The following is a 13,097-nucleotide window of genomic DNA, read 5'->3' on the forward strand; positions in this document are numbered from 1 at the left end:
ATGAAGTGGCAGACAAGAACGAAATGAAAAGATTTAATCATTTCGGCAAACAGAATATAAAATATCGAAGCATAACGTGACTCTGGGAGGGGTGGGGGTTAAATAGAGTAATGCATTAAGGGGGCGCATCTGCCGGGATTGGTGGCGGGAACTGTAAATGAAGTCTTCCCATGAAGCGAGGAACAATGCGTACCATTTACTTTCCTAACAAAACGAACTTTCGGATGACTGCGCATCGTGATATTGGACAAATTAACAATTGTATTATTTGAGTATACAATTTTACGGAACTTTCCTGTAATTACTCCCAGAATCAATTTAGGAAATAAGTTATTCTTGTTTAAAAAGTTTTTAATAAGCTAATCATCAGACCAGATACTTCTCAAAAGCGAATGAATTAGACGTTAGCCTCGAAATTCGAATCTATAGCTTAGACAGGAATGGTTAATGAGATCATGTAACAATGAGAAACAAATTAGCGGATATTCGCATTTGAGTAATTTTAAAACTTTTGAAATATTAGCAATGGCAATCTTTTTACTTATTCCCAAGGAATTGGCAATGAATTAATGTCTTCATAGGCATGGCATGGCATTGCCATTGCCTACGGTCACTACGTTCAAAACAGTTGCTTGCATCCTTTGGGTCAAATCTCTGTTCCTGGCGTATTTCATCTGTTCTACGAATGGAACCCGTAGCGCACATGGTCGGGAAACATACTCCAGAACCGAGTCTGCGGCTCATAACTTTCCGGGAGATCAATGTCAATTTTCTCTTATCAATAGAAGATGAATATTTGATAAGAATATTTTAAATGAAGCCCCGGTTAATTGATTCGATATAGATCCCATCTCTTTAATAATTTTGTCACCGATATTATTTAAAGGTCTTCCTCAAATGCGGTATTTATTATAGAATGGCTTTATTAAAGGATTTTGCGAGTAGATAGCAAAGCGATGACAGTCGCACCATGGCTGGGTTTATTCCCTTCTGTAGCTCTGTCTCAACACCCGATGTCCTTCTCATGAACCACACGACATCTAAACATTTAATTAAAATATTAAATTTGCATGACGTTTTAATTATTAACTTCTTATCGCCTGTGATTGACTTGGAAATATTACTCGACATATTTTAGTTTAATTACTGTTTTTGATGATTAATTCGATATTAAATTTTAATAAAGTATAAGATTGAATGTCAGACATTATTGTGAAAAGCTCAAAGATTGTTAAATGAGACATTTAATGAACACTCCTGAAGATATATTTTACATAATGACATATCAAAAATTATGAAAATTAAATTTCCTCTGTGGGAGAGAGAGAGAGAGAGAGAGAGAGAGAGAGAGAGAGAGGCACCATTATTTCATCTTTTCCACTTGTGCGATTAATTTACTGTTAAACCTTATGGTTCATTTGTATTGTGAAAACTTGGAGAGAGATTTGATGTATAACAATGGGGAAACAGCTGTTTTAACGATCAGCAGTGTTTGTCCTGCATCTAAATAATGCAAAGAGGCATTTTCTAATTAAAAGACGCAAAATGCGTTAAATTGCACTTTAAGCTGCCCTTCATTTAGTTTCCGTGATGATTATTTTCTCCTTGGTTTTTCAAACATTTTCCTATTAGCCAAGTTTGAATCTCTTAATATGAAATATCATATTTTTTGTTGTTTCAGATTGTTTTGCTCCGGTGGATCCTGTGCCGGTTGTGGACAGAGTATTCCCGCCAATGAAATGGTAATGCGAACGCAAGGAAACGTTTACCACCTGAAATGTTTCAACTGTTATACGTGCAATATGCCGTTATCCCCCGGTGATCGGTTTGGAGTTGTGAATGGCAATATCATCTGTGAAAATGACTATTCAAAAGCAAATGTCAAAGGTCAAGTGAATGGAAATTCGCGGAATCATAAATATCGCGGCATCATACAATCAACGTAAACAGGATGTGACGTCAAATTGATAATTTGTGCCATTTCAGTATATATGTAAAATATGCGTTTATATATATATAAACTCTGAAGAAAGAAGGAGAAGAAAGAAATTTGTTATGATGTACTTTTAAACATGATTTATATTTCAGAAAGAAATGTCCCAACAAAATGAAACTTTTTTGACATTAGATTGGACTATTCTTTCATAAGCATGGTCGTCATTACGTTTACACGATGCTGTCCTCATTTTCGTCATAGTCCCAGTTTATGTACTGAACACGTTTTCTTCCGGTTTATTTTTATATCAACTCGTACGTGGGACAATAAGCTTACATTCCGTGTGGAAGGAACAAAGTGAAATTGTAGTTCACCTTTGTACAATTGTACTTATACTTCCCTTTCATTGTTGTGTTTTATTTCATCCTACCTTACAATGGAACAGTCTCACTTGCCACTTAACTGGAGAACGCCATGTACATCTGAGTCATTTCATTTTGTAATTTGTTGTTAAGTTAATGTATCAAGCCTTGTATGGAGATTTGCTGTTTGTTTCATAAATTAATAAAAGGAGTTTAATTAAATGTGTAATTTATTAACAGTTAATCACCTATGGTCATCATATTACAGTAAACATAGCATGATTATTCATCCGAATTAACTATACTCAGTTGTGTCCTATCTGTTAGCATCGTTCAGCGGAAATACTTTCTTTAAAATGTTACACTATTTTACACGAATTAGTCATATCGTTTGTGTATTCATTTTAAAGAATGCAAATGAACTTCAAAGCACATTTTATTTCCATTTTGTGAAGTATTTGGTAGGTCTCACCCATCAAACATATAACTTTCAACTAGATTTAATCCTCCTCTTCCGGTTAAGAATTGCGGAAGTAGGATCAGATTTGACTTGTGCCATATTGGAATCCTGTCGCAGTACATATAGAGCTGTCCTTCAGACAAAATCATCAAATCTAAGGCCTCATCTCAGTCGATGAGCACTGTTACGATAGAGACCACTTCTATCAAATGGTCGGAAGCTCGACTGAAAGCTTGGCTCCAGTCACGTCTTACCTGAATATAATCCTCGATGTGATGTTAAACAGCAACATGAAAATCGCGGTTACCACATTGTATAAAACCTTAACTAGACAGAATATACAATAAAAACTGTCTTGTTGTTGACTTCTTTGTAGAACCTTTAAGAAAAGACAATAAATTTAGTGTGCAAGAGTTGACTATATTCAGACGAGCATTTCACTGTCTACATAAGATAGATATACGTTAAAACAGCTAGCAATGTTTTAGAGAATGACTGGCCCTTGTGACATTTATCATAATTAATTATTAAATTATATTCCTTTTCCAGCATAAATGTACCAGAGGTCAGTAAGCTCGAGGCTTTGCTGTAACGTGCGAAGCATGCTCTCCTTTTGCTTAAAGTAAGTTTTGCATCAATCCAGAAATCATAGTAATTTTTCCTTATGCGCTTTCATGTTTGTGTATATATAAACTGTTTCTATTTTCCATTTGCCACTAATTGCTCTATTCATCGATTATCTTTGATAAAACACTAATTGTATAAAGGTGAAGGCTGCAAACAATATCTATATATTGATGAAACATAGTGCGTATTTAGCCCCAGTCTTGGACAGTAATTCCTATTAATGGTCTATCATCACACTGCATTCATATATCTATCTTGCCGACTGTGCAAGTGATTTATTATTAGTTCATTCTGAAATATAACAGTATACATTGCAGATATTAAGATAATAATTCAAACCTATAACAGCCGGCTTTTTATTTCCGGATGTCTGTAGGGGTCCATATTGCTTTCAAATATTTGCTAACCTGTGATGTACCTTTGAATTCTGAAATAACTCTAAAATGGCGTGCATGATATATGTGAAGTGAATCGATATTTAATCATAAATTGCCAAGAATAAATCAAATCATATTCTGTACAATACAGATTAAATGGATGAGTGCAGATAGCATATACCGGTAGAAGATTGTGATGGCACCGACGTGGGACAGTTAATGCGAAGGGCATGATTACGAAACTTAATTCATTAGTCTCTCCTCTATTCGGAGTCGTTTTGTTGATTCAATTACAAGGATGTCGAGATTAAACAGTTTTAATTCACCCTCGCCTTAAAAAAAGCGTCTTGCTTCGCGGTGACTCAGACGAATTTCCACCTTAATGGTGGATGTGACTGAAGTCGCACTGTAACTAAACTCTTATTAAAGCAGAGAAATAAAACAGATTTCTTTATTTGCCAGTCACATGAGTAATTTCTCGGCGCAGTGCAAGTGGCATTATCTTTATAAATTAGTTCTTGATATAAGTCATACACCGACAGCAGCGTTTAAGTCATTAGGTTGAGATATGTAACGCCAAGAGTCTACTCGAATCGATTTCTGGTAAATGTATATGGTCTAGAACTATTTAGCCTTAGCTTAACATGCAATGACAAATATTTATATCACTTGACGTTTAGCCTATTCTGTTCTGCTAATCTCACTAATTGCCAAATTACCAAGATAAAAAATATCTGTTAGTGAAATATCGCCAGTGGGTTCTATTAGCAATTTGTAGGAAATTCACTGAGTAAATACCAATGAAAGCGAGAGTAAACATTGATATTGTAGCGAAACCATCGCTGAAATAGATTAATTATACTATTAATGAAAAAAGCAACAAATTATCAAAATACAAAACTTTTTTTAATGGAGTTAACAGTTTTTCATTTTGGAAGATTAAATAACTCCGGGGTTATTGTTACGGGCATAGGTATATCAAGTATGTGACCAATTCATACGCGCTAATTTGTCCAACGAGGCAAACCATTCAAAATGGAAAGAAAACAGGACAGCGTTAATACCCATGTCCTCGTACAAACGTTGAGGAAGATAGGCCGATAGAACTTAATTATCGGACGCCATTATCGCTGGGCTATTAGCTGGAATACCCAATCTCGTCTAGAGGAACGATGGCAAATATACCTAATTGATAGAAAGATGTCAAATTGTTTACTAACTTAATGGGTAAACATCCATCAGAATCACCGGAAATACATTGTTTGTACCGGAAGTGTACTGCAGGTAAAAAGATTGGTAAACTCTGGGATTCAAATTGCAACCATGATACCATGGATTGGTGAAATGAGAGAACCCTAACCCTATTGGCCTAATAAGAAGTTCCAAACAAAGACACCCCCTTATGTATTTGCACAACTCGTAGGAGAGATATTTGACAACCAATTACGATTTAAAACCGTGGGCTAATGGCTTACAAATATTTAGATTCGAATAATACAAGTCATCATTGTTCTATTTTTTTAATGATATAAGCTGCTAAAGGAAGCTCTTTGAGGTCCAGCATTTTTCCTGGAAGTTAGGTTAAACTTTTGGGTTGCGATTTGGTTAATTGAATTCCTGAAGGCTAGAAAATGCAAAGCAACACTTGCCAGGGACTAATTTATTCAAGATGAAGTCGGTCTCACTGCTGAGCATTGAACTGAAGATTTGGAATTTGCTGTTCAAATAGATTTTAGTGATTGTTAATTTGTGGAAATAATTGACTCCCATCTAAAATCTAATACAATTTTACAAACACCAGAATTACTCGGCGAAATGAGGCCCTGAATCCTCCATTCTGGACATTTTCCAGTCCGATGCCTCGGATTGCTAAATATTGGCATTTGTAAATGGACATCCTAATGCAAGATTGACGAAATTTCCATTTGTCGAGCACTAATTGAATATCGTGGAAAAGTTTTAAGTGGAATTATCAACAAATGTGTGATCTGATCATTCCGGAATCCCCCTCTCCGTCCAGAAAGGACCGCGAGTGTCAGAGATACAACCAATTAAAACTGTTCAAGACTATGCCGTCTGGTTATTTTCTTTACACTTAAGAGGGGACACGCATTATTTGAAAATGTATTTGGATTTGTTATTACGAGTTCTATCAAAGCTAAATCAAATTTCCCTGACTTACTAGGATAATGCCAATGTATATTTACACTAGCACAATCTACTTGCCAAATAAGATCATTTATATTCAACAATGGTGAAAGAATAGACTTGGCGTGCCAGTGCCTATTTTCCTTATGCACATTTACACGTCTGGGGGAATTGGGACGTTTTCTATATTTTATTTTGTAAAAAAAAAAACCAATCTTTAAAAAACGACATAAACAAAAGTGCATGTTTTTGTACTAATACTTTCCACGGAGCCATTATACTCTCTCTCTCTCTCTCTCTCTCTCTCTCTCTTTTACTGGAGAAATATAAAATTAAAAGTTTTCTTCTGAGAAGGTAAATTGTTTATTTGATTATTGGTATAAATTTATGAATATCTGTACAGTTAAACTTGCTTATAACGAATACTTCATAACGCGTTTTAAGTTTTAAGTTGTTATTACTGAGACTCTATACAATTAGTACTTATGTGAGAAAATGTAAAAATTTTAGTCATGTGAGTGAAATATATCAGTTCCTTAGAATCAAGATATTTATTTCCTGAATATTCATGTTCATACAACTGGTACTTATCTGATCTTCATAGTTATACACATCATAGATGTTTGAAAATATGAATCTTATAAATAATATATTTGAACCTTGTATGTATTGCACAAGACTTGAATCGTGTCAACATTCGTTCAATCTGCAGTGAAAGTTCGCACGCTCTGTGTAAAGTTAGTATTTGTATTCATACTTGGTGTCACAGAGTCTAGTATTTATCCTTGTTTATTTGTTGTAATCAGTTGATATATACAGACACGGTGAACTAGATAAAACCATAAATGCGCCAAAAATTAGGAATCATTAGGACAATTCCCCCCCGAAGTATGGTAACATGTATAATTCACAGGGGAATGGCTCCTCTTTGCATGGTTATGATAATCATTTGCATGTCATAAATATTCATGACATTGTTATCTCTCCAATTGCAAATAAAATGACAGGTCGTGTACGGAGTCGTCACAACATTAGCGCCACGACTCTCCCCAGCAGCTGTCGAACCCAGCCGATGTATACTTATTTACATACATACTTCCAGATATTAGATAGATCAAACGCCGGATCGCTTTATACAATAACTCGTATCATATGACGAGCAGCAGATAAAGTGTACCCAAATTTCAATCAAATTATAAAATTGTATTTTATCAAACAAAATTAGAAAGTGAAATTTGGCTCTTATCGGGGGATCATCGCAAAACCCTTCTAAGTGTAATGAGGAAAAATGGGGCTTCATCTTTTGTGGCGGAGATATTAAATGAATATCGCAGATTGGATTCCCCAGCACACAGATCCAATTTCACAAAATTAAATCACCCATTGAGCATGGTTATTGAATAAATAAATTGGGTAAAGTTTATATTCCATGATTGCGAGCATCATCCGGAAATTTGTCATTCGAGCTCTGAAATTTCATATCTATGTCGAAATCTTTAATCACTGTCGATCTTGTGAGGTTTCTAATCATATCTGATTACTCAACAATATCTAAAACTGTCGTGTGAACAAAATGTTAAAGCGGAATTATATAGTTGAATTTGGCGGAATTCTTAAACCAGAGACAGAAAAATGGATATTTTTGCCCGAATTTGAAATTTCATGGAACATTTTGAAGAAAGAAAAAACTGAATTAAGATTGAATTTCTATATAATACGTAGTTATAAACACTGTACTAATTGTGTGGGATTTTAGATTTGGCAACTCTTGCTTCATATTTATTTTTGGATTTAAGTGTTATATATTATCACACCAAGCTAAGTGTGTACACATCGGAGAAACAATAGCACCAAGCAATTAAGTCAGAGTACATATATATACATGTATATATATATAATCACGAGTACTGTCCTTTATGTAGGGTGTACTTTCAAATTGAAGTTCAAATTTGTCCTATTATATGAATAAATTTCAATTTCAGACATGCAAAATCTCTCATTAGCAGAAAAAGTAAAAAAAGAATAGCAGGAATTGTTCTTGTGAGCTGAATATCGGTTTACAGTTATTTTTAGACGTTTTACATTTCCATTTGTCGATAATTTTTAAAATTTTTAAATTAATTCTACAATTTCATATATAGATTAGCTGTATACATGTATATTGACTGAATAACAGCTTTTTCAAACGTAACCCACAATAATTTAACTGATATTGGCCATCTTGTCACAACTCAAATTTATAATTTACCAGATTTATATATGGTTATAGTTTTTATGGGATTTTTCAATGCTTGATTTTGAGTCTTTTCTCATATAATGGCTGATTAGTTAAGAACCTGAGTGGTACAAGGAAAATAATATGTGTACTATGATGCATGCCCGCATATAAATATGTAAGTATATGCTTAACAAGCACGCGTTATATAATTTTATATCCCTGAAACATATGTTGTGTTTGTGCGTTTTCTTTAAATTCTTTTTATAAAACTTTGTTAATAAGTGAACTCGATCCTTCCTGTGATCGTGAGTCCGTATGAACGACAGCTGTGTAAGAGTTTTAAGTACATGATGGGAGATCATACTTCAAAACCACTTCATAATTTTAGAAACACCTTAGTCAGTTACACATTTTGCCCTTAGTCATCGGATGGTCTAATCATTATTTTTTAATAATTCAGAAAAAAGGTCACAATCTCTTTTTCTCTAACAGGTAAAGTGGTAATATCAACGAAGTCAGTGTGAAAAAGACCACATAAGACTTTTAGTTGTCTTAGCTCTCTGAAGTCTGTCCACCATCAATGGAGTTATTCGCCTCATTACGTCATTCCAGAGTTAATCTTCCTTGTAGCTTTTTTTCTATCTTATTTAAAATTTGCTTGTTTGACAACTTCAAAGTATCTAATCCTCTAGTGGCTGGAGTCGGGAAATCTTCATATCAATGATGTATTAGCCCTGGGATTTACGACAGTGTACACCTTGTCCAATGGAGGCCTCGACTGACTCCTATGTTGGGATGCTTGGCTGGTTCTTTTCTCATCACTTGCGTCAGCACTAACTTGATTTCTCCATCTGTTGAATCTTTTAAGGTGTCCCCCTCTCGGCGGAAATATACCCTCTGGTTATCAAAGGCTGTGTGACTTCACGTTTTAATTATACATTTTACATGTATAGGATTTATTGCCCCTGAAAATATTATATTTTTCAGTCACGTCTCAAACACGTTTGGACAAAGAACCTACAAACGAAAAACGTCGAGACTTTTAAAGCTAAATTGTCATTTTCAATTTCTGATCATTGCACATATAATCTGAAAGCTCTATATATTAAAAATAAGAACTCTAATTTACTCTATTTCATTCTTCGTCGGGCATGATTTATAGAGATTCTTCCAGATAGTGTGTAAAATAAGTAGACGCCATAGATTTCAGAGGCGGATCCAGCAATTTGGAAAAGGGGGGATTCCATTTGATGAAAACCAAAATGTGCAAAATTCATCATTTGTCAATAATCAAGAACTTTTTGAACGTTTTCCGTGCGTATACAACTGTATTTTATAAACATTTATCTCATCACTATCTATTTCACATCTATTTCAACAGCAGAGTGCACTGCATTATTGAGCGTTTTGCCGTTTTGGTTTAGGTAAGGAAGATTTGCATACTATCTATCCACAAGAAACCCAAGTCTCCAGCAATGAGAAAGTGCGTCTATGCTTGACTTAAAAGAAACACTAAGAAGCAAAAAATAACTCAGACTAATTACGACAAACTATTATAAAAATGGATATTTTGGTAAAAAAAATTTATGTCTTTGATGTTTTTAAATTCTGAACTATTTATCGATTTTGAGTTCTATCGATTCCCTTCTTAAATAAAGGTCTAAATGATAGGATATGACAAAAATTAGGATAATTTATGTGCTGAATAGATGGTACGTGTGTAATACAATGGTAAAAGCAATTGTCGTCCCAGGGAACTTGATGTGACCTCTGTAATGGCCAGGTGCGCTACATCATTCGGCACTAGTACAGATGCGATCATATTTAGAAAAGTTTTGAAAAGTTGGGCATTTTCATAATGGTTTACATATAAACCCTTTATACGATATTTTTGTAACAGAATTTCCGACTATTGGAAACAAAACAAAAAAGGCTTTCATTTGTGTTTCATGTGGGTATGAAGGTAGCTAGCATTCCAGAAAAATAGCATAACCCGCGTAAGCGGGTTATGTAATTTTCTTTGTATTTTCCTTTGAAATGAAGTAAAACTCATCTATTATAAATACTTAAGTTAATCAACTAAACAATAAATTTGAAAGCGGCTTTTTAAAGTAAAACGAATGCGTGTACTTGAACGTCGTTTTACTCGATGGCTTGTCAGTTCAAAACTGTATGAACTATAATAATTTTTTTAAAGAAATAGAGTAGAAAATACAGTGTAGATGTTATTATTATACATCTGTGTTTTTAGCGATACTGCTTAATATTATGTATTTTTTCTTTAATTTTCCACATGTTTACTCAGTGTGGTAAACACCGGATGCTGAAGGGGAGTACAATGTACTTTATTTTGATAAAAAATCGATAGGGTTTTTTCACATAAGAACAAAATTATGGGACGCAGTACGAAATTATTTAAATAAGCAATTTTAAAAACATTTATTTGAGATAATTACAGTATTTCTATTATAAATGGGAAAATTGTCTTTAAATAGGCACTAAACGTTTTCAAAAAAATTCATATGTCCCAGAGAAAGGGGGGGTTCCGACCCCCGGAACCCCCCCCCCCCCTGGATCCGCCAATGGATTTAACAATGCAAAAGACTGTGGACAATGTAATACTTTTAACAAAGAATTTACATCTACATTGCAGGGGATTAGCAACATGTCAGTTTAGATCGTGTCAGGGTTTTTGCTGTATTTCGATATCACGACCAATTTTCTTTGTTTTAAACTACAGCGAGTCTCAAAGCGTGCCAACCATTGAATAATAGGATCATCACCAACAACCAACAACGCGAAAAAGTCTCAATTTATAAAAAAAAAATCCGAAAGACAGGTGGCGACTAGCGCCTAATTCTTTTTCGCAGATTTTCCCCCTTTTGATTTAATCAGATAAAAAATCTCTTGAATTGTCATCACGTTTCATCTTTTTCATCTTGCGGTGAGATAAGTCTGATTAAAAGACTTCCACAATTACCCACGAGTTCCTAACCGTAGCCCGTACACCTCAAATCCAATTCGTCCCACATGACATGTGGAGGAAAGCATCCTATCACCCCTACCCCTAGAAGAAACGTACACTCCACAGCGCAATAAACATGTAACTGTGTAAAGAAATATCTGGTCAAGGCCTATGCGAATTTGAAATACATGTACATGTAGTTAATATTACAGTATTCACAACCTCAAATAACGCGTAGTGTTTTTTTTTTAAGAATGATCGAGAGAAAAACCTGCAACCATAGTAGTGTTACACGTGTAAACTTAATTAAGCATATCCTGATATCATAGGTCATATTCTCGTCAAATAAAAACGTGATGTATTGTTTCTTACTGAGTATGTTTGTATTTCTTAAAACTATCTTGGTATCCTTTGGAAATAATGAAGGTTATGATAACAAGAGGCCAATAGGCCTTAACGGTCACCTGAGTAGCATATAACCCATACACAAACTTGTCGAGGAGTCTCATATATTCATATATTTACATTATCCAGTGTCTTTGTCTGTGATAACACTACGTATCGATTTTGTACTATATAACCCATAATACAAATGACGCCAAATTGAGGCGCCGGCGGGGTTTGCTTATTTATATTTAAAGATTTAATCGTACGATGGCCTAAAATTATATAAATATAAGTAATAAGGAATCATTCTTTGAATATTATGAGGTGATAATTTCGGTCGGGGCGTGATCAAATCTATCATAAAGCCCTTCGGGCTTTATTGGATTTGATCACGCCCCGACCAAAATTATCACCTCATAATACTCAAATAATGATTCCTTATTCCTTATTTAATTGGGTTTCATTCTGGAGTAGAAATTTTTTTAATTTGTAATGACGACCACCTCCCTGCCTGAAATCTTTCAAAAAGAACTATGAAACCTATAATTTTTGGAGAAAACTTAAAGATCTGGTCTACAAAATCATGAACTCAGTTTTCCTTTCAGTTGTGTGGGAGTAAAGAAGATAATTTCTAAACATTATATGCATTAACAGTTTAACACCTATACATCCATTTTGGCCCTGCCCTAGAGTCAAAACCCATACTCCAGAGGACATGAGATTAACAATTATAGTAGAGGACTTCCTGGTAAACATAATTATGAAGTCAGTTTTTCATACAGATGTGTGAGAATAGAGAAGAAGATTTTAAAACATTATATGCATTAACACTATATTGCCATATTGCCCCCCCCCATGTCCTGAACCCCTGACCCAGGGGCCATGAATTTTACAATTTAAGTAAAGAAGTTAGTGGACAGCATAACCATTTATTCAGTTTTTGCCCATATGTGTGGGAGTAAAGAAAAAGAATTTTAAAGATTTAAAACATTTTTACTATATGGCCATATTGGCCCCACCCTAGAGCCTGAACCCCTGATGCAGGGGTCATGAATTTCACGATATTTGTAAAGGGCTTCATGGACATCATAATCATGCATTTAGTTTTTAACAAATATATATGGTAGTAAAGAAGAAGATTTTCTAAGATTTAATACATTTTCACTATATGGCCATGTTGGCCCCACCCTAGAGCCAGAACCCCTGACCTAGGGGCCCTGAATTTCATAATTTTGGTAGAGGGCTTCATTGACATCATAATCATGCATTTAGTTTTAATCAGATATATATGGGAGTAGAGAAGAGGATTTTCTAAGATTTGATACATTTTTACTATATGGCCATATTGGCCCAACACTAGAAGCAGAACCCCTGACCCAGGGGCCATGAATATCACAGATTTGGTAGAGGGATTCATGGACGTCATAATCATGCAATCAGTTTTTTCTTCACATGTGTGGGAGTAGAGAAGAAGATTTTTGAAAATTTTGCTTTTTTTTGCATATTTGGTGCCCCGGGGATGGTAGAGCCACGAATTTCACAAGTTAGATTTCTCTTACCATAGAGATGCCTCACACCAAAAATGGTAACAATCAGCTTTGTAGTTTTTAAGAAGAA

The 13,097-nt window shown here is 34.6% G+C and overlaps 1 protein-coding gene across 2 annotated transcripts in view; it reads left to right on the forward strand.

The window, feature by feature from the left end:
• Nucleotides 1-2,520, forward strand: part of LOC128156261 (LIM domain transcription factor LMO4.1-like) — a 9,033-nt gene extending 6,513 nt beyond the window's left edge. For both annotated transcript variants that reach the window (XM_052818317.1, XM_052818318.1), the window contains exon 3: nucleotides 1,682-2,520. In XM_052818317.1, the coding sequence (XP_052674277.1) occupies nucleotides 1,682-1,946 (265 nt within the window). In that variant the 3' untranslated portion in view covers nucleotides 1,947-2,520. The remainder of the gene's footprint in view (nucleotides 1-1,681) is intronic.
• The last annotated feature ends 10,577 nt before the right edge of the window (nucleotides 2,521-13,097 follow it).

This window comes from Crassostrea angulata, chromosome 7 (assembly GCF_025612915.1).
Source record: "Crassostrea angulata isolate pt1a10 chromosome 7, ASM2561291v2, whole genome shotgun sequence".
Classification (NCBI taxonomy): Eukaryota; Metazoa; Mollusca; class Bivalvia; order Ostreida; family Ostreidae; genus Magallana; species Magallana angulata.